The following is a 22,531-nucleotide window of genomic DNA, read 5'->3' on the forward strand; positions in this document are numbered from 1 at the left end:
AGCTACTTATGTGAGGGGGAAGGGTTAGACCAGGAGCCTCTATCCTTCTCAGAAGAGGTCATCAGGAGGGTCTGGGCACTTTAAGGAGTGGGAAAAGGATGCTGTAATGGGAAATGGGAGACCAGGGCAACTAACTGGCAGGTTGGGCAGGGAGACAGAGACCTACTTAATTAGCTGTGGATGGGGGGATAGGGTGAAACAGCCAGTGGGGTCGGGAGAGGGTTGGAACTAGATGGTCCCCTCGGTTCTCTGCTTTCTCCCTCCCCATCCACTCTGGACACCTACATGGAAGGGTAGATGACATTTTCTGATGACTTCTGGACAGTGAGTATGATAGAACCATAGTTCTCCCCATCCACCAATGCTGTCACCGTCACCAAAAAGAGAGGGAGTCCTGGAGAGAGAAAATCCCAGAATTACATCCTTCCTGGCCAGGTTCAACCCTTTTATTTCCCACCACCCTCACGCTTACTCCATGGCAACCGCTGAGAGCAATGTATGCTGTTCCTGAGGAAGGGAGGGCAGAGGGATTTGCCTGGAATCCCAGTGAGTCATAAGCCACTTGTACAAATATTTTGATCTGATTATTGGGTTTCTTAAAAACAATGGTAGTAAGACTAAGAAAGAACACAGAATAAAACATCTTTAGGACTGAAATTTTAGGATGACCCCTGGAGATAGCTGGGTGGCTCAGTGGATAGAGAGCCAAGTCTAGAGACAGGAGGTACTGGGTTCAAATCTAGCTTCATACACTTCTTAGGTGTGTAACCATGGGTGAGTCACTTAACTAGAATTGCCTCATCCTTACTGCTCTTCTGAAAGCAATATACAGCATTGATTCTAAGATGGAAGGTAAGAGTTTAAAACAAAAGAAAGATACTCTGCCATTTCTCTGAACTCCATCCATCCTAATAACAGAAGCTGTCAGGTGAAATAGAATAAAAGGGACTTAGAGAAGAGACTTGATCACTGATTATGAAGGGAAATGTCAAAGATCATAGATGTAGAGGGAGGAGAGACTTCGGTTATCTCAAAATTCAACCCATTAACTTTTATCAATTAGAAAATCAAGACCCAGGGAACTTACATGACTTGCCCAAGGTCATGCAAGTAGCAAGAGGAAGAAGAGGGATTTGAACCCAAGTATCATCAGATATACCAACCATGTAGGGTTAACTATAAGAATAGAGGTATCAGGAGCAGCTGGGTGGCTCAATGAATTGATAGCCAGTCCTAGAGATGGTAGATCCTGGGTTCAAGACTGGCCTCAGATACTTCCTAGCTGGGTGATCCTGAGGAAGTCACTTAACCCCCATTACCTAGCCCTTAACACTCTCCTGCCTTGGAACCAAAACACAGTATTGCTTCTAAGATGAAAGGGTTTAAAAAATAGTAGTATCATAGAAAGAGTTAGGGAAGTCAGTAGGGGAAACACGTTGGGGAAGTTAAAGTAGATTCAGTCTAGATAACTTGCATTTGAGGGAATGGTGAGATAACAAGTGTGAAGCAGGCAGTTGGAGGGATTGAGTTGGCCTGGAGATACGGCATTGGGAATTATTGATACAAAGGGAAGAAGGGGGGAGTTCATCCAGGGAGAAACAAAGGGCAAAGAAGAGGAATAAAGGCAATGACTTGGGTGGTACTCTTGGTTTAGAGACCAAACAGCAAAAAGGAGGCATCAGAGAGATTAGATCTCCCCTAGGACCTAGCTCAGTACTCTGACTACAGAAGGCATTTATTATTTGTTGAGTGAATAATATAGTTGACATCTACATAACACTCAACTTACTAAGTGCTTTACATTCAATATTTCAAAATGAATGGTTGGGTGGATAGAAGAATGAATGGATAGATGAAGTACAGTAATATAGTCATGAGAGCTAAGGGAGGGAAGCATTTCAGAATGGAAGTGGTATTCCACAATATTAAGTATAAACCTTCTTTCCAGTGTCAAGTTGAGATCCACCAGCCCCAGGATCCCCCATTCAACTTCCTCCACTTCTACTTGTCTGCTCAAGGACCCCACCTCCTTCCTCATCCACTTACATTTGTTCTAGTATCCCCAACCTGATCTCCTCTCCCCAGGCCCAACCTGCTTGCTCACCCCAGCCCACAAGGCACAGCTTGACCAGGTAGCCATGGACATAGGTGCTGAAGACCTCCACAACCAGCCGATAGAGGTTATAGCCTTCAATGCCCATCCAAGTGAGGCAGGCCAGCAGAGAGAAATGCAGGAAGATGGCACTGGTCCGGCAGCCCATCTCATTCTCCAGGAGAGCCACAGGTTCACTGAGCAGAAAGCTCAGGTCCAAGAAGAAGACGGAGAGTAGGAGGTTCATGTGGACTTTGATGGTGTAGTCTCTCTTCTTTCTCCTGAAGGAAGCACAAAACCATAGCATTTCATTGGTTGAAAGAGGGCTAAGAGGTCAGCTGCTCTAACCCTCAGACTTTGTGGAGCAGTAGGCTGAGGCCCAGAGAAGAGAAGTCCTTCATTCATGTTACACAGGTACCAAGGAGCAGAGCTAGGATTCAAACCCATGGCCTCTAGCTCCAAAGCTGGCAGGCTTGCCACTGCAGCAGACAGAGAGCTGCTTTGCCCCAAATGTAATTTGGCAGTGAGAATGATGGATTTCAAGCCAGAGAGCTAGGTTTGTATCCCAACTCTGCTGTGTCCTTGCTGGGGGACCTTAGGCAAGTCTCTGGGCTTCATTTCTCCACTTGCAAACTAAGGGGGTCAGATGTAATCATCTCTGAGATCTTTTACAGCTCTAAGATCCTATGATCTGCCTTGGGTCAGCCCTAGGTCTGAGGTTCAGGATATCTGTAAAGCTTCTGGGGTTGTGAGGATGGGACCTCTGGGCAGCCTTCTCCAAGAACTCATGTTTGAGATATCAGGACATGTGGAAACAGCTCACATCTGAGTGCTGAACTGAGCTCAGATCCTGGCTCAACTACCTATGGTGACTTTGGGTAACTCATTTAACTATGCCTTCATTTCTTCATCTGTAAAAGGAAGGAGTTGGGCCAGATGACCTTTAAAGTCCCCTTATTTACCCTTGCAATTTTGTGACTTCAACTAATGAATTGATATGGAAGCAAGAGGAAGCAAGAGGAGATAGCTACTTGGCTCCTTTAAGGAACTAGTTTTCCCAGGGCTTTGAAAATAGGGTTCAGGGGGCAGCTGGGTGGCTCAGTGGACTGAGAGTCAGACCTAGAGATGAGAGATCCGAGGTTCAAATCTGGCCCCAGACATGTCCTAGCTATGTGACCTTGGGCAAGTCAATTAACCCTCACTGCCTAGCCCTTACTACTCTTCTGCCTTGGAACCAATACATAGTATTGATAATAAGATGGAAGGTGAGGGTTTCTAAAAAAAGAAAATGGATTCTATTTACAAACACCCAATATACATGGAACTTCCTAAGAACATGGAAATAACCAGCTTCACAGTGTTGGTTGCTCCAGGGTCTGAGATCAAGTTTAATTACAAAATTGGAAGATAGATGATAGAGCTATTCCTCAACTGTAGAAGAGTGCCAACCACAAATGCTGCCTTCCCCTTTTCTCCCATAGTCCCACCCCCTCCTCTTGGGTCAGGCTGATCTATACCTAGAGAAGAGGTAGATGGCAATCGTCAGGATACAAGCCAATGCGGAGATGATGCAGCCGATGTAGGAAAGAAGAGTCAGATAGTGTTTGTGGATGGCATCAATCTCTACAGAAGAGACCTGGGACCAGAAAAGAAGTGTCACAATGAGCCCAGCTGGAGAAAAAGATGAGGAAGGAATTAGCTGGGGGAGAAGTGGGGGGCTAAGGGGATGCGCCATTACTCACCATCAGAACAGCAAAGTAAGTCAGATGGTTGCAGAGGCAGGATGTGTTTGTGTCCCCCACCTTTGTCTGGCACCCAGAATCACTCCAGCTCCCGGGGCTTCCAGCTGAGGAGAGATCATAGGGCCCCAACCACATTAGTTCCAATCCCTTCATGGGGGACCTTGGGCAGAAAGACTTCTCAATGTAGTCTCCCACTACTCAGAGTAGTTTTGCGACTCCTCTGTGGATCACTTCCCTCAACCTCTCTGCAGTTAACTTACCAGCCCTCCATCCTCATCTCCAAAGTGGGAGAGTTGGACTAGCCTGGATTCTTAAGTTTTTTTTCATGGACTCCATTGGCAGTCTGGTGAAGCCCATGAACTTCTTCAGAATAAGGTTTTGAAATGCATAAAGTACACAGGAATTCAATTTTATTGAAATGCCATTATTGAAATTAAGAAAAAAGGTCATAGACCCCAGATTAAGAACCCTTAGACTAGACAGTCTCTAGGGTCCTTTCTAGCTCTGTCTATGGTCCTAATCATAAATTAATCCTAATCATATGGTCCTAATCCCACGTTCTCTCCTTCTCCTGCGTTCCCCTTGGCTCAGAGGAGCACAGAGGAAGATAAACTTCTGATTAATTATTCAATGTTTAATTCTTGGTTCTAAATCTCTTCTCCAGTCAAGAAAATCAGTTTGGGAACAGCCAAAGGGTTTTCCTATTTGGATTAGTTTTGGGGACAATCCACAAAGCATCCTTAGTCAATATTAGGTAGTTTGGGATAGGCTAGACCTATACCTCCTACTACCTTCAAAGGTCAGGTGCATATCCCTAAATAAACCAGTGTGGCTCTGTTTTCCTGAAATTTGTTCCAACTCTTCCAGCAACTCCCTGTAGTCCCAGCCTGGGCCCCCTCAACACAAAATAATTTCCCTAATTTCATTCATCAGTTTCCATTTTGACCTAAAATTTCTGATTTCCAGTTTTAAGAGACTGTCGTAGTTCTAGCACCTGTGCCTTCTGAAGCCTCTCCATCCCCTTTCCTAAGTCTCAACTCTGCTTGGCTTCAATCTCTCCAGGTTCAACAGGTCCCATTCACCAGCTGTTCTCACTCTCAATTTAGCCCTTTATTCCACATGTCTCATAAACTAGCAGTGTGGCTCAGCAGAAAAAAAGCTGGATCAGGAGCCACAAGGCTTGGGTTCAGATCCTAATTCTACCACTAACTAGAGTATAATTTTTGTCCCAAAGACATAAAGAAGGGAAAACTTGATACTTCTCTAGCTGGTGCTTTCCCTTGCCTCTGGTGCTGACTAGCTGTCATTTGACCTTCTTGGTCCTCAGTTTCCTCATTGTAAAATGAAGCAGGTGGTTGATCTAGCTGGTCTCACTGATTTTATAAGCCCACTCTTTCATCCATGCTTTTGCTCATTGCCCTGGTGAATGAGTCGGGGAGGTTTTACAGGAAGACTGAAAACGGACAAGTTTATTTTCTGGATAGTTATAATAGTTGTCAATAGAAACAATCTCTCTAAGCCTCAGTTTCCTCATTTGTATAAAAGATGTTGAACTAGATAACCCCTGAGATCTCTTCCATCTCTAGATCTCTGTTTCCTCTTGGCCAAATCCTACCCATCTCTTTCCTTCAAATCCAGCTCAAAACATCCCAGGTCTCTGCTCACCCTGGTTTCTTCTGTCTCTTAAATAATTCAATTCAAGATTTCATACCAGAGATTCACCTAATACTGAGAAGTCCCCTGATCACTCTTTCCATACTTACAGGCAGGGTTCTCTTCCCAGAACACGCATTGTAGGGTCACATTCTTCTGTAAAAACCAAAAAGGTATGTGTTTGTTAATCTCAGCATTCATTGTCACTTAGGGAATTAGGGGAGAGGAAGTGGATATTAGTTTGGAAAATTTAATTCTAAGCCTAAATATGCAGACTGGTTCATTCAATCATAATGGGCACCAATTTTATGGGAAAGCACTGGATGCATAGATAAACTGGGGGAAGAAAGAAATTGAGGCCGGAGGACGGATAGTGCCAAGGAAAGCAATGACCAGTGGGTCCTTCCTGGTACCATCACTCACTAATTGGGTGACTGAATAAGTCATGTTCTTTCTCTGGGCCTCAGTGTTTGCCTTTTTAGAATGAGGGGCTTGGATTAGATAATCTCTGAAATCCTTTCTCACTCCAAATCCTATTTCATTCATTCACCCTTTCATTCATTCATTCATTCATTCATTCATTCATTCATTCATCTGAATTTATGACAAGATAACTCAAACCCCATTGACTTCCTGGTCTATAAAGAAGAGAAAGGATCTACCTTAAGGGAGGGAAATCAGCTGGACCCCAATTTCTAGGACCACCTTACTCCCTCCAGGTGGTTTCTTCCACTCACCGGCTGTGGCTGGTGCCAGAAGGTAAGGACCACAGGTTCCTGGAGGTTGGACACCTTGGTGTTCTCTACAACAATACCCAGGACTTTTTCCCCGAGAACTTGGCTGGAGTTTTTGTCCTGAATACATGGAGAAGGTGAAACTTGATACCTGTGTCTACTGATGGTGTCTTCTCTTGCATCTCTTACTGACTAGCTCGATCTGTGTGACCTTGGGTAGATTTATTGTCTGAAGTGTCTCCTGCCAAATTTGCCTCCCCTTTGCCCTATTCCACCTCTGTAGTCTCCCTTTCTTCTCCTCCCCACCCTACTTTCAGAGTCTTCATGCCATCCTGCTCTCTCCCCACTCCCACTATTTCTGCTCACTTTCATGTGAATGGGGGAGAGCCAAGGTGCCATGAGCCCCTTTTCAGGGTGAGTTACATTTGAAGCTCTACCTCTTGCTGTGGAATGAAAGATGGCATTCCCATAAAGTAATCATTGGCATCAGAGAACAAGTAGAAGTGGTGCTGGGGTGGGGTGCTCTTAAGGGTCAAAAGCTTTTTTGGTGCCCCAAGTCACTTGAGGCTCACACCTGTGGCTACCTACTCTGCCTATGGACAAAACTGGCTTTACTGAGAGTCAGGGATGTTTTGAGATAAATGCTGCAGAAATATGAGTTATTATTATGATTCACCCAATTTTAGACCTCTGATTCCCCTGTTCTCCTTCCTAGCATACTTATAAGAAGTCTTCTCCCCTTAGAAAAGGAGAAGCAGGATGGTTTCCCAGCTGGGGTACCTGGAATAGGGCCTGGCTGCTAAAATCCACTAACAGGAGCCTCTTGTCAGCCTCCCCTCTCCTGCCTTTGGCCTTTTCAAACAGGGCTCTGGGCAGCTTCACTGAGTACTCTTGCACTGTACTCTGGTCCATCTGTAAAATCCAAGGGACAGCCATTAGAGGAATTCAGGCCTACCTGAAACAGTAGTCATGGCAGATACAAAGGATCTAGACCCCCCCACCCCCACCCCACCATGCAATGGGCTTCATGTGCATTGGAACCAAGAAACCAAGACCTCAATCCCAGGAGGAAAGACTACCTAAGAACCACAACCTTGGGAGCATCATGCTAGAAATAGGGAAGACGAATAACTCCTCGGAGCTCTGATGAATCTTTTATTCCTTGTTCTCTTGGTTTGTGGCTTGAAGTTCAATGAGTTTAGGACCCTGGTGATGTCATTGCTTCATCCTCTCCCCTTCCCACCAACACTGCCAAGGAACTTTGTCCTCCCAGCTCCAGATAGCCACCTTGTCCCCCTGTGCCTCTACTCCCAAAGGGGAAGGGAAGTCAGTGTGAGTGGCTCAAGGCAAACTCAATTTTTGCAATCAGAAAAACAATTCATCTCAAAGTGTACATATTACAGTTGTCAATCAGGTCTCCAGGACATCCATCAGGGATAATAAGGAGATATTTATATATCTATATCTATACATAGATATAGATATAGATCTATATATGGATATATATAATACATATCCTTATATATATTATATATATAAAAAAAATAAGGAGAGGGATTGGGACTGTAATTTCACTGGTATAGTGAACTCCCAGGTGTATCAAGGAAAGAAAGCAATTGCAAATGATTGGCAGGACTTAGAATCTCTTGAGCCTACTGGGTCAAGGTTCCAAGCAGTTGAGGAGGGTTTGGTTTTTTTTTCCGGTTATCACCTTTTCTATAACTTTACCTTCTTTCTTTACCTTCTATCTTAGAATCAATACTATGTATTGATTGTTCAATATATTAAAGGGTGTTAAAGGCTAGGCAATAGTGGTTAAGTGTCTTGCCCAGGGTCACAGAGCCAGGAAGTATCTGAGGTTAGATTTGAATCCAGGACCTCCTGTCTCAAAGCATGGCTTTCAAACCACTAACCCACCTTGCTGCCCTTTTTTCCTATAACTTTGAGACTTAGAAAGCTACCTAGAGAGCGAAGAGATTAAGTCACTTGCCCAGGATTGCACAGCCGGGGTGTGTCCAAGGCAGGCTTTTAATGCAATGCTGGGTCTCTGTGATCCTTAATGAGTACTTGTTGATACTGCTTTGTAGGGATTCTTAAGCTTCAGTTTCTATTCCTTCCCTTCCACCCTGGCATCTGGCAAACAGATGTCAGTCCACAGTGGTGACTGGCCAGAAAGACAGTTAACAAAGATGGCAGTTTCTGTCTGAGCCGAGCCTCTATGTCCACACCTATCCCACCCTCCATGAGTCACATCTTTGTGCCTGGTCCACCACAGAATCCTTTCTGAGTTTAGCACTGGGGCCATGAGAACCATCTGGCTTTTGCTGAGCCCAGGTTCCTTTCCTGAGCTGCACTGGGACCCAGTGCCTGGCTCTCAGTTTTCCTCTTCTCCTCCCCTTGCCCATTCCTTCTCCTTTCCTTCTCTGAATGTCCAGATACTAACCTTTTCTTTGGAATGGATATGTAGATCCTTAACTCCTGGTCTCAGTTTCCACACAGTGGCATTGATCTTCTCCTCCTCGAAGGAAGCCTTATCCCCTTTGAAGTGGACACCCACCAATTTTGACTCTAAGTTCTGAAGATGCCTAGAGAGTAAGAGGAGAGAACAGAGGCACCCGCCTCCTCAGTCACTGAAGACATGGTGTCATGGAAAGAGCATGGAATTTTGTAATCAGATGACCTTCGGTCAAGTCTTGTTTCTGAAAATAGCTAGCTGTGTGACCCTGAGAAAGTCACCTAGCAACTCTGTTTCCATACCTATCTGACCAAGATGTTGTGAGGAAAGAGCTTTGTGAAGCTTCAAGCACCCTAGAAATATCAATTGTGGTTTTTTTCTATTGAAGAGGGAAAGGGATGGGGTATAGAGCAGGGAAAAGAGAGAGATACAGGAGGGAAGAGAAGAAGAAAGAGGTGATGGAAAGAGAAGGGGAAAAAGGAAGGGAAAATCTGAGGGGAGATAGGAAAGAGAAATGATAGAAGAATAGAGGTGGGAAAGGGCAGGTTAATCAATCAATCAATCAACATTTATTAGGCACATAGTATGGCTGGGAATATCAAAAGGGGCTAATGGCAGTCCTTGACCTCTAGGAGCTCATAGTCCATTTTCAGAGGACCAATGACAACAATCTTGACTTGTGTGTGAATTACATGGAAGTGAAGCAGAGTCACACAAAGCCATTGGCCTCACTTTGTCTTCCAGAGACATCAAAGGCCAGGGGCAGAAAAAAAGTCAGGGTGACTGCAGATGGCCCACGATGTAGTGGATTGCCTTGGCATCTTTGATGTCTGACCAAGCCCTATAGTGCTCCACAGCACCTGCTTCAGCTGCCTTGGTGGCTGTTGGAACAAATTGTTCTCATCCACCCATTTCACTTGGGGAAGTCTTCATGTTTGGGGTAGACAACCACCTAACAACTGATGGGCTTGTGGCCCATTGGTTACCCTCAACCTCATTTAGCTCAGCTGCCAAGATGATTCGCCAGGGTGTGGCCACTGGGCAGGCTACAGCTTCTTGAAGCCACAGTTGAGAGTTGAGTGAAAAGTAGACACCAAAGGTGGACGAGCAGCCCTGAAAAGTTCTTGATAAGCCTTCACAACAGATTTATTAATCTTCCTTGGACACTCATACACCCCATATCCAAGTTAAATAGGAAATAATCAATGGAGGGAAGGTACTAGAATTAAGAGAGATTGGGGGGGAAGATTTCCTGTGGAAAGTTGGATTTAGTTGGAACTTAAAAGAAGCCAAAAAGGTCAGGAGGCTGAGTTGAGGAGAAATAAAGGTACTCTGGGAGAGAAGGAGAAAATGTGGGTTTCAAATCCCCCTCTATCTCCAACTCTGTGTGATCTTGAATAAGTCACTCAGTGAGCCTCAGTTACTTCCTTCCAAAAAAAAGTTTGTAGCCTTTGAAAAGACAATTGGTAATTATCAATATCAATATCAAAATATCAATACAATTGACTTCTTTTATTACCTTGTGTATTTTGTTTTATGTATTTAAAAACGTGCTTTTGAGAAAGACTCCAAAGGCATCTCTAGTTTGCCCCAGAAGTCCAGGACATGCATGGAAGGAAAAGAGTCCCAGTTCTAAAAGAAGAGATCAGATGTTCGCTCCATTCTACTCTTTGACTCTGACTCCAGCCAGGAGGCTTAATTTCACAAAGGAAAAAAACCAAGGGAGTGTTAGAAACAACCTTAGTGGTTGTCCAATATAGGTAGAATGAGAAGTTGAGGTCTATGGTAGAGAAGTAACTTGCCAAGAGTCTTACTCAACAAAGAGGGAAGCCCTGGGATTAGAACCCAGGTGTCCTGACTCTGGGTTCCTGGCTCTTATCACATGGCCACAGAACTTTCTGACAAAGAGGAAAAAGAGCTGGGAGGCCTCAGGAAGTGGTGAGTTCCCCACCTTAGAGGTCTGTAAGCAGAGGCCACATGACCACTTGCCAGGTGGGGATACCTTGTCATGTATGAGTTGGACCTCTTCCAAATCCGATTCTAAGATCTGACTCAAAGCTTCCTCACTTTTTCCTCTCATCGCCTTCCTTCCCCTTTGTCCACCCCTCTCCTTTGGGAGACTGTGGTTGGAGACCTTTCCAAGCCCCCATGGTTCTCTCTGCCTAACCCCTCTGGCTCAGTGCCCCCATACCACGACACTGTTAGAAGCAGCAGGAAGGTCCTGGAATACTCACTGGCTGGCAGAGGATGGTGATAGCTTCCTGCCGGCCTTTCCAGGGTTGCTCAAGAACACGCTGAGGGACTGGAGTTCCCATTTCAGTTCACACATGTCAACTGACCCACTGTGGGAAGAGATGGCACCAGGAGGATCTGGGGAAGGCAAGGGGGTCCCAGTTAACATAGGCTCCATTGTTCACTTTCAACCTGCTCCCCTCTACCCAAGCAGGGCAGGGCCACCTCCAGCTTGGCCAAAGTAGCAAAGATGTTGAAGACTAAACTAAACTCCTGCCCCTCCACCCTCAACCCAAGAGGCTCATATCTCAATCATTTACTATTTATTAAGTGCCTACTATGTGCCAGGCACTTTGCTAAGCCCTGGAGACACTAAAAGAGGCAAATTGACAGTCTGTGCCTTCAAGGAGCTTCAATTTAATGGATTAAGTTGTAATTTGGGCATCTTTTGGCCTTGCCCCATCGCAAACAGACCCAACTTGGGGTTCATCTCCTCCATGAAATATTCTCTGATCCCCTGGTTTAAAGTGTCCTCTCCCTTCTCAAATTTCTCATAATACTTGACCTGGACTTCTCATTTGTGCTTGTCTTCTTCTCCCTCATAAGGCAGTTATTTGTGTAGATGCCTTCCTTATTCCCTCCCCCTTCTCCATTAGTTTGAAGATCCTTAAAGCCTGGGTCATCTATCTTTGCATCATCAACCCAACACAGAGTCTCATACACCTCCTGGTCAAGGACACATCCTGAGATAGGGAGAACCCAGGGTGGAGCCCTGAAGGACCCTGTTTCCTCCTGTCTCTACTTAGACAATTCTAGCCATATCAGTACAAGACTGGGCAGAAGAAGAGAGACCCAAAGGATGGAGAAGGATGAAGAATGAAAACCTCCCCAGTCCCAGTCCCGAGGGCAAATCCTCTCCAGATCCTGCTCCCACCTCCCATCGTTACCATGGAAGTAGAAGGTGTATCGATGGCTGCTGAGAAGGCTGGTGTTCTGTGGTTTTCTCCAGGAGCTGTAGGAAGGGTTGAGCAGTGAGGGGCTCTGCACTGGGACTGCTGTGTCTAGATGGCTGAAGCAGAGGAATTGCCGGGCCTGGTCACTCAGCTCATAGGTAGTCTTGCCATAAGTGAGCTGGAGCTTCTCGGCATTTGGAAGCCAGTAGAGGCAGAAATGATATGGGCCCCGGGGAGAAGGGAAGGCCCAGAATGCAGGGGACGTTTTGGGGGGGAATGGGGCCTTGATTGTTAGGGCCTCTTCTGTGTTCTCGATGACAATGTGGTAGGAATGGCTCTGGATATAGGTCAGGTTGCTCAGATGGGTCTGATTCCTTTCCCCACAGAATATGAACTCATCTTTGTGGTTACTGCCATGGATCCCTGTAGCAGAGAAAGAAAGATAGATAAATCATGAAGCTCAGAATAGTCATGGCTGGGGGAAAACTCAGTACAATTGTAATTCTCCTCTTTCCAAATAAGTGGGCAGTGGCAGACCCAGGCCCTCCATCTGCTGTTGTCTTCCTATAATTCACTTCCTTAAAGATTTTCTAAACTATGTAAGAAGACCCTGGATAAATTACTTTCTGGGCCTCAGTTTCTTCCACTGTAAAATGAGAGGGTTGGACTAGAAGTCCTGAAGTCCTTTCTAGCTCTAGGACCTTATTTGCCAGGTACTTGAAGGCCATTAAGGCTCGAAAAAGTCTATAAGACTGACAGTCATACCTATTCAATAGAGGTCATGGAATAGTGAATGGGTGGGATGAGAGGGAAAGCCTTAGGGAGTCAAGATGGCAAGACTCAAAGGAAATAAGATCTGGACCTGAAAGGAACTTTAGAGTTCATCAAGTCAAATCCTCTCATTTTGTTGCATTTATTTATTCTCTTTTATACATTCATTCATTTTTTTTACTTCTGAATTCTCTCCCTCCCTTTTGCTCATCCTTCCACCCACTAAGAAGACAGAAACATCAGAAAGGGTTATAAAGACCCTCTCTTCCATTTTACAGATGGGGAAATTGAGGTCCAGAGAGGGGAGTTAATTTTCTTAAGGTCACACTGGGAATTGGTGGAAGAGCCTGTTTTCCTAACCAACTCTAGTCTAGATGCTTTCCCTGTGCCATATTTTCTCTACTGGATAGAGTTGGTAATACAAATGGAAAGAAGAGGGGCACTTGGGGAGGGTCCATCTGGAGAAGGGGTACTCAGAGAAGAGGAAGGACACAATACCTTGGAGGAAAAAGAACAGACTCATATGGACAACCAATGCCTTCGGAAATGCCCAGGCTGCCATTTTCCTTGTTAGGGTCATGGAGAAGTCACCACCTAAAAAAAAAGCCAATATTAACATCAACCTTCATCCTGGTTTTTTTTTTTCCCTGGGGTCATTGAGTTAGGAAGCCTCATGTTCTAATCCTGCCTCACAAAATTATTAGTGGGTGACCCTGGACAAGTCATTTAACCTCTGTTGGCCTCAATTCTCTCATCTGTAAAATCTTTACAGGGTTGTTGTGAGGACCAAAAGAGAGATAATATATGTAAAATAGCATGGTTATGGATTGAGTACAAGAAGAGTATGAAAGATTTAAAAAAATATCAGAGATGAGGAATTTCTCTGAGCTGTCAAAAAGAAGTCACAAAACCTTGTATCAGGAGATGGCCTTTGATATGGCCAAGTCTAATTTCCCCATTTCACAGATAAGGTGGAACCAAAGCACAGAGAAAGGAATAGTCAGTGGCAAAACCAGCACTACAACCCAGTGTGGCGCATTTAGGATGTTTCTAGTCCTGGTTCTGCTACTCATTACCTGGGCAACCTTGGGTGAGCTATTCCTCCATCTGTAAGATGAGAGGGTGGTCTTGGATGACACCTGTGGTCTCTTCCAGTTCTATGATCCCAAGATGGGAGGTCTCTTGAATTCCCTTCTACTGCCCTGGTCCAAGATGCCCTAATGCCTTCCTGACCATCAGAAGCATTTTCATGAGTTCCCAGCCACAGGGAGGAGAGGCTAAACATTACTAGAGGGGTGTTTAAGGCTGGGGACAACTACAAAGCCCCCAAACTCCCAGGGCAGGAGGAAAACAAAGGAGAATGCCGAGTCTCCAAGGCAGGTATCCTGATGAGAGGGGATATCACCTGGACCGCTCGTCTGCCTTCTGCCACAAGAGGGGAACAATGGTCTACTCATTGTCCTTTCTTCTGGTGGAAATGCCAACTACCTTGCTTCTTGTCTATTATAATTTGGGATATGACTAAGGTGCTCCACCTCTTTAAATGGTCACATTAACTCAGAGAATTGTTTGTCCTGGAGCCCTTAGTAAGAATCCAGAGCTCTAGAGATTCAGGACATTTTAGAAATCCTCCATCCTAACTCACCTCTTTAATGAACAAAGAAGCAAATGGAAACCCAGAGAGGTTAGTGGACTTAACTCAAGATCACAAACTACTAAATATTACACATAATTAGAACTCAGACCCCTTGAGTCTAATTCCACTGTTCTTTCCATTATTTTCCTCTCTTTCCTGTGGCTGGGAGCACATGAAAATGCTTCTGATGGTTAGGAAGGCAGTGGGAGATCTTGGACTAGGGCAGTGGAAGGGAATTCAGGAGACCCACCATCTTGAGATCATAGAACTGGAAGGGACCGCAGTTATCATTCAAAGGGGTTTGAAATTATTATGATGACAATAACAATAATACTATTTACAAAGCACTTTACATACCTCATTTGATCCATACAACAACCCTGTAAAGTAGGTGCTATGATTGTTCCCATTTTATAGATTAGGAAATAAGGCTGAGAAGGGATAAATGACTTGCTCAGGATCACACATGAGGAAGTATCTGAGGGAAGATTAGAACTTGTGGCTTCTAGTCCTCTGGTCAATTCTAATAGTCCAAAGGTTAAGTCCTGGTTATATTGCTGGGGGCATCAGCTATCCAAAACAAACTCAGGGGGATTTCTCAGGCAGTTCCAATTTAATGAAATTTCAGACCCAGGCTCTTGGCCTGGATCTGTTGCTAACCCATGTCAAATCAGAAAGAAGCAGAGTCAGGATGGCACACTCTGGGCAAGATTTGAAAACTGTCTCCTATACACTTTTAAGTACAGGTAGGTGACACAGAGGATTAGAGTACTGGGATTCGAATTAGGAAGACCCGAGTTCAAATCCAGACTCAGACACTTACTAGCTATGGGAACCTAGGCCAGTCACTTAACCTTGTTTGCCTCAGTTTCCTCATCTATAAAATGAACTGGAGAAGAAAATGATTAACTACTTTGGGATCTTTGCCAAGAAAACCCCAAATGGGGTAAAAAATGTATTATACACAACCAAAACAACTGCACAATACCATGTCCCTCTATGTGGCAGGCTTTAAACTTTAACTAAGTTATCATAAAATCAATATTCATGTTGTTAAACATTTTTATCGATGACTTAGATAAGAAGAGGTTAGGCTCATCAGATTTGTAGATGGTGCAAAGCTAGTGGAGAGAGCTAACCCAGAGAATGTAGGTCAAAATCCAAAAGGATTTTGTCAAGCTAGAGGAAGGGGAGAGTTTAAGAAGACCAGAATTCAATAGGGATAAATGCAGTTTTGAACTTGGGTCCAAAAGAAAAAAAATCATTTTCTTAAGTGTAAGGTGGAAGAGGCATGGGCTACACAGCAATCATTCTGAGAAAGATTCGCTGAGCTAAATGGGAGCCATTTGGGTGATGCTTTCCTGGATTGCATTAATAAAGGTGTGGCTTCCAGGAATTGGAACTTGATAATGTCCATTTGGGGAACTAGGTGGCACAGTGGATAGAGCACACAGCTTGGAGGCAGGACGATTCAAATTCAAATCTGGCCTCTGACATTTACTAGTTGCGTGACCCTGGGCAAGTCATTTTTGGCTTGTTTATCTTATTTTTCTCATCTATAAAATGAGCTGAAGTAGGAAATGGTAAACCACTCTAGTATTTTTGCCAAGAAAACCCCCAAATGGGGCCATGGGGACATGACTGCAACGACTAAACAACAAAAATCCCACTCTATATTGCTTCTATAAGACCTCATGGGGGGAGTACTGTATGCCAGGCACCAACATTTAAGAAGGACCTGAATAAATTAGAGAGTGTCCAGAGAGATCAGACTGGTCCTATCTAGTAGCAGAAGGTAGAACTAGTAGCCATGTATGGAAGTAGGAAATGGATGAAGTGGAGCTTGATGTAAGGCAAAATGTCCAAACAATTAGAGCTCCCCAAAGTAGAATAAGCTCCTTTGAAGGGTGCTGGGGTCCTCCTCTTTGGAGGTCTTTAAACAGATGCTGGCCAGTCAGTTGTTAGGTATGTCATTTGGGGGATTCCTATCAGGGAACACTGAATTAGATGCTGGCTGTTTCGGAGTCTTCATTTCTCTCTGGGCTTCACTCTTGATTTAGAATGCCTCATAACCTCTTTACCCTAGACTATCACTCCACCATGAGACTTCACATTATTCACAAAGAATCTTCCACCCCTGTGGCCTCTATTTCTGATTGGCTGACTTCTCCCAGAACCTCCATTTTAAAGAGGCTCAACGCTTTATTTTATTCCAGGCTGTACTTCCCACTAGACAGGACTACAATGCCCACTACCTAGCTTCATCTCTTACTTCCACATTTCTTTCGCCCCCCTTCCTCCCTCCTTCCCTTCCTTTCCTCCCTCCTTCTCTCTCTCTCTCTCTCTCTCTCTCTCTCTCTCTCTCTCTCTCTCTCTCTCTCTCTCTGGCTCTCTGGCTCTCTCTGTCTGTCTCTGTCTCTGGCTCTGGCTCTGGCTCTGGCTCTGTCTCTGGCTCTCTGTGTGTCTCTGGCTCTCTGTGTGTCTCTGGCTCTCTGGCTCTCTCTGTCTGTCTCTGTCTCTGTCTCTGTCTCTGGCTCTGGCTCTGTCTCTGGCTCTGGCTCTCTGTGTGTCTCTGGCTCTCTGTGTGTCTCTGGCTCTCTGGCTCTCTCTCTCTCTCTCTCTCTCTCTCTCTCTCTCTCTCTCTGGCTCTCTCTCTCTCTCTCTCTGTGTCTCTGTCTCTCTATGTCTGTCTGTCTGTCTGTCTGGCTCTCTCTGGCTCTCTCTCTATCTCTCTGTCTCTGTCTCTCTCTCTCTCTCTTCTCTCTCTCTCTGGCTCTCTCTGGCTCTCTCTCTGGCTCTCTGTGTGTCTCTGGCTCTCTGGCTCGCTCTCTCTCTCTCTCTCTCTCTCTCTCTGTGTCTCTGTCTCTCTTTGTCTGTCTGTCTGTCTGTCTGTCTGTCTGTCTCTGTCTCTGTCTCTGTCTCTGTCTCTGTCTCTGTCTCTGTCTCTGTCTCTCTCTCTCTCTCTCTCTCTCTCTCTCTCTGTGTCTCTGTCTCTCTTTGTCTGTCTGTCTGTCTGTCTGTCTCTGTCTCTGTCTCTGTCTCTGTCTCTGTCTCTGTCTCTGTCTCTGTCTCTCTCTCTCTCTCTCTCTCTCTCTCTCTCTCTCTCTCTCTCTCTCTCTCTCTCTGCTTCTTCTTTCCTATTTTAGCTCCCTTTTATGCATTATCTTCTCCCTTTGGAATATAAGCTCTTTGAGGTCAGGGACTGTCTTTTTTCTTGTATTTGTATCCCCAGCATTTAGCACAGTGCCTGCCATATAGTATGCCCATGATAAAATGCTCACTGGTACATTGACTTCCATGGAAAGAAGAATTTTTTGGCAATAAACAATTTGCCTTTATGAAGAGTCTGGTTTCCTTTATTTCCTTTCAAGCTGTACTCTAGGTGACTACCTACCTTGTCTATCTCCAGTCCTGGCTTGGGAAAGAATTTTTTTTTAATTCCCAAATGTCAGAGCTGGAAAAGATCTTAAGACATGGAATGTCAGGGGAGAATGAGCATTAGAAGGGATCCCTACATTCAATAGATGAGGAAACAGAAGCTCTGCAGTGACTATATCAGGACAGTGGTGAAAATCAAATGAGATAAAGGAAGGGAAGTCACTCAGGGGGCATTTTATAGGTAACGGCTCTCTAATCCATTCTCCATGGATTCAGTTGTTTTGGTCTTGGGACCCCTGTGGGGGTTTTGTAGGCAAAGATACTAGAGTGGTTTCTCACTCTTTCCAGCTCATTTTCCTGATGAAGAAAATGAGGCAAACAGGGTTAAGTGACTAGGCCAGGGTCACACAGGTATAGTAAGTATCTGAGGCTAGATCTGAACCCTAGGGCCACCAATCTGTCCACTTCGCCACCTAGCTGCCATTCTTCACACAACTGTCAAATCTTCTTTCTACAAAATGACCACTCAAAACTCTCCCATTGCCTCTAGGATTAAATATAAACTCTGACTTTTAACACCCTCCACTAGGTGTCCCTAATCTTCTTGTCCAGTCTCATTAGTTACTCTTTGCTCCAGCCAAAGGGATGACCAGCTGTTTCCTTAACTTCCACCTTCAGAAATTTGTGCAAGCCATACCCCATGTCTGGGCATCCCCACTCAACTCAGGTTAGGTGGCATCCGCCACTCCCAGATACTACTGAGCCAGCCATGTAGAGCTTTTCCCAAGCCCCTTCTCTGACCTTCCCCAACCTGCCTTTTTAACCTTCTGACTTTTCCCTACACCACAGTCCAGCAAAATTGGCCAACGTTCTCCCATCTCTCCTAGCCACGTCTTTGCACTGGCTGCCCTGCTACCCATGCCTGGAATGCACCAGGAAAGGGGGAAATCACCATCTCATTGTTAAAGGGGTGACGTCTTTCCATTTAAATTTGGACTCATAACCAGCAGTAGAGATCTCCGCACATTCAAGGTTAACTAGAAGAGACCTTAGAATACAGTGTCAGAGCTGTGAGGGAACACGTTCTAGATTTGGAGCATGGCGGGCACAAATTCCTGAAGAAAATGGCAGATAGAGAATGGCTCTTCTGCTTCTTTTTTGAAGAGATCCTAGTGTCAGAACTGGGAGAAGTCTTAGATCAGAGAATTCCAGAGATGGACGGATCTTAGAACACAAGATGTCAGAACCAGGAGGGACTTATGGATCAACCGAGAAGCAATTTGGTCCAGTGGAAATAGTGCAGAACCTGGAGCTGAGAAGTCCCAGGTTAGAATCCTACCTCCTTTAATGATTAGCTGTGTAAGCCTGAGCAAACCACTTAAACTCCACTTAATTGCAATTTCTTCATCTACAAAGCAATAATAACGTATAATACCTCCACACAGCAAATTATCACCATGTGGTTCAAACTTCTCACCTTACAGAAAGCAAAACTGAGGCCCCAGATAGGGAGAGAGCTTTACCCAGTATTACACTGCCTGCTAACAGCAGAGCCAGGATTAATATCCAGGATTTTGTCAGTCTAAGTTTCATCTGTTGCTTTTTCTGCTTCCCATTTGAGCATCTGACTAGCTTTGGAGAATGGAGCCAGAAGAAACCAAACGTCAAAATTATATAAATTTCATGGAAAATGTCAAATGAATAGGAATTCTATTTCTTTCCTCTTTTATCTTAGACTCCCCAACTCTTCGGCTGGCCCTCACAATGACCATAACGTTCCTGGTTCCCCTTCCTGTTCTAGATGGAGAAGGAGTGTGTGTGTGTGTGTGTGTGTGTGTGTGTGTGTGTGTGTGTGTGTGAGGGTGGGTTAAGCAGTTTTCAGAATGTTTTTCCCCAATTCAGAAATAGTAAACGAAAGTAGAGCTGAACAGAAAACCACTTGTTTCCCTTAGCCCCAAGTCTTCTGTCTACTCCCAGTTCACTCCTCAACGGAGTGGGGCACTCAGCAAAGCTACTGGCAGGCTGGGTAGGGAATTGGGCTCAGTCTGTATCTACTGATCTCTCCCTATGTGTTGAGTTAGGGACAAGTAAGGAGATACGGGTCATGCCCATTCAGGAATCAAAGGGCAGTGAGACAATAAACCAAGGAATGACTCCAGAGATAGAGCATCGATCTCCTCTGGTCCATCTCCCTCCCCAGGTTGTGCTTATCTGGGCAGCTTGGTTTAAGATCATCGATAAACTGAAGGATGGCAACCCGAATAATGAAGGTCTCTGAGTCCATGACAGAAGGGATGGTTAGCCCAAAGAGAAGACTCAAAGCAAGGTTTATAGTCAATAATACTCAGTAAATTTACAAAGCACCTATGGTGGACAACTTGGGCACTATAGTGGATAGAGCACTGGACTTGGAATCAGGATGATTCATCTTCATGAGTTCAAATTCATCTTCATATACTTCGTAGCTGTGTGGCCTTGGGCAAGTAATTTAACCCTGTTTGCCTTAGTTCCTCATCTGTCAAAAAGCTAGAGAAGGAAATGGCAAACCATTCCAATATCTCTGCCAAGGAAACCCCAAATGGGGTCAAGAATAGTCTGATAGGATCAAAAGGATTGAATGACAATAAGCACCTACTATATATCAGGCACTGGTATTAATAAAGATGAAAGATGGTCCCTAAGTGACTCTTTTTGCCTTAGAAGTTTCCCCCTTGTACTGCATCCCCCTCTCAGGGATTGAACTCAGGACCTTCAGCTTATGAGACTGACAGCTGCCTACTGTGCTAAAAAGTCACTTGTTTATGCTTAGCTCCACCTAACTGGGATTGTCATTTACCTTAGGGTCCATTATTCAGTCTGAAACTGCTAACCTGAGATTCCCTTCAGGGTGGATTCTCACAGGAACAAGGACAAGCTTTGGGGTCTCCAATTGATAAGCTAGTTCTAAAACTTGGGGTTCATCAGATCTTACTAGACTACAAGTTGGGGGTTTCTAGATTCCATGTTGACAAAAGGTTGGGAAAAGCTTCCTGGAGAAGGTGAGATTTTTGCTGGGTCTTGAAGGAAGCCAGACAAATCAGAAGGAGATGAGGAGGGCAAGCCTTCTGGGCCTGGGGGACATGCCCAGATAATGCCCAGATTTGGGAGATGAAGACTCTTGTGCAAGGAATAGCAAGGATGCCAGTGTCATTGGATCTCAGGGTATTCAAGAAGATATCAGGAGGAAGAAGACTGGGAAGGGGTAGGCACAATAGCTGCCTTCAGGTGCTTGAGGGACTGGCTGCCATGAGGAAGAGGGACTGGACTTATTCTGCTTGGCACCATAGGGCAGAACCATGAGCCCCGAGGAAAGCCGAAGCAAGATAAATTTAGGTTTAATGTCAGGAAAACCTTCCTAGCAATTAGAGCTGTCCCAAAATAGAAACAGCTGCTCTGAGAGGTGGTCATTTCCTGCTCTTTGGAGGTCTCTAAGCAGACCACTTCTCAGACATGACAATCAGTGGGGATTCCTTTTGTCTATTGGATGGACTAGACAACCACTGGAGCAAATAAATGAACCAAAGGCATTCTATTAAGTGTTTACTTTGTGCCAAACATTTTACTAAGTGTTTTTCCTGCTCTCAAATTCTGTACTTCTGCGAATTCTCTCTACAATGTTCCTGACACATTTTCTAGGTGACAAAAAGAGGAGTGTGTGGGGAGGGCTGTGATCTCATACCCCTTTGGCTTGGTGATGACAGTTGGGTGAGGGTTGGGGGTAGAATTATGAGCTGATTATATGTATATAAGGCTTTGGGACTATTTTAGTGCCTTCTTCTCCATCAGCTGCCTCCCTGGGTCAGAGCCCAGCCCAAAGTACAGGGCAATCACTACAACTGGACACACCCTAGATGCTATCTCATTGAAGAAGCCAGGACAGCTGAACTGTGGGAGCAGAAAGGCAGCTATAATAACAGCCCAGAGCCCAGAGGACCACAGCAGGGACTCCCTCCATGGAGGGCTGTCTGCAGCCAGCAGATAAGAGCTGAGATACCCTAATGTATGGGACTGACCTTCATTTGCTGGCTCATTCTCCTATAGCTCTCTATTGGAGGAAGGAGAGCTATGCAGCCACAGCAGACTTCTTTGAGGCAGTCCCTGGGGTTTATGGGTTCCCTGGGTAGCTTTCTTTGCACTTCTCTGCTCTCCCCAGGGTTGGATTCTTATGAATAATAGGTAGCATTGATATTCCTTTTCAGATTTGCAAAATGCTTTACATATATCCTCTTGTTGAATCCTCACAATATGTGAAGTCAATACTTTTCTTCTGGATTTTCAAGATGAGGAAACTGAAGCCAAGTAAGATTAATTGATTTGCCTAGATTTAATGAGTGGATGAGACAAGATTCAAACTCGGGTCATTTCTGGATCGAATCCAAACACTCAATCCACTGCATCACACGGCTGCCTGTTCTTAAGGAAGGAAGCTTGTGATTTCTTGGAAACGGCAATGTGTGGTACCATACCGAGAGTCAGGAAATGGGAGTTCTAATCCTGTCCTTGTCTTGCTTACTAACTGTAAGACTGAACAAGTTACTTTCTCTTCTTTGGCTCCAGTTTCCTCACTTATAAAATGAAAGTGCTGATCTACATAAAAGACTTGTGTTCTAGACCACCCCAAAAGCTGCCCAAAGCCATGGATTTGGAGAACATGGAAGGGATTGGAGGAGACGACTCACCAAGGCAGCAGTCACTATTGTGTGAATTGAGAAATTGGTGTGTTATCCTCAAGTTATTAATTATCAAAATCTCAAGGTAATAGTAAATTAAGCTGATTCCCCAGTGATGAGTTTCTCTTCAAGCTCCCTTAAGACAGCATTACCCCATACTCCACCTTTCTCCCTAT

General features: G+C 44.8%; 1 protein-coding gene across 3 annotated transcripts in view; it reads right to left on the reverse strand.

Moving 5' to 3' along the window:
* The window catches only part of ADGRG1 (adhesion G protein-coupled receptor G1), a 92,579-nt gene that overhangs the window by 8,828 nt on the left and 61,220 nt on the right, over window positions 1-22,531 (reverse strand). For all 3 annotated transcript variants that reach the window (XM_007477560.3, XM_007477559.3, XM_056811976.1), the window contains 11 exons: window positions 13,131-13,226; window positions 11,856-12,284; window positions 10,911-11,046; window positions 8,665-8,806; window positions 7,002-7,133; window positions 6,225-6,341; window positions 5,598-5,643; window positions 3,835-3,938; window positions 3,610-3,728; window positions 2,105-2,373; window positions 286-394 (listed from right to left, as the gene is read on the reverse strand). In XM_007477560.3, coding sequence (XP_007477622.2) covers window positions 286-394; window positions 2,105-2,373; window positions 3,610-3,728; window positions 3,835-3,938; window positions 5,598-5,643; window positions 6,225-6,341; window positions 7,002-7,133; window positions 8,665-8,806; window positions 10,911-11,046; window positions 11,856-12,284; window positions 13,131-13,212 — 1,685 coding nt within the window. In that variant the 5' untranslated portion in view covers window positions 13,213-13,226. The remainder of the gene's footprint in view (window positions 1-285; window positions 395-2,104; window positions 2,374-3,609; window positions 3,729-3,834; window positions 3,939-5,597; window positions 5,644-6,224; window positions 6,342-7,001; window positions 7,134-8,664; window positions 8,807-10,910; window positions 11,047-11,855; window positions 12,285-13,130; window positions 13,227-22,531) is intronic.

The sequence above is a fragment of the Monodelphis domestica genome, chromosome 1, assembly GCF_027887165.1.
Source record: "Monodelphis domestica isolate mMonDom1 chromosome 1, mMonDom1.pri, whole genome shotgun sequence".
Classification (NCBI taxonomy): Eukaryota; Metazoa; Chordata; class Mammalia; order Didelphimorphia; family Didelphidae; genus Monodelphis; species Monodelphis domestica.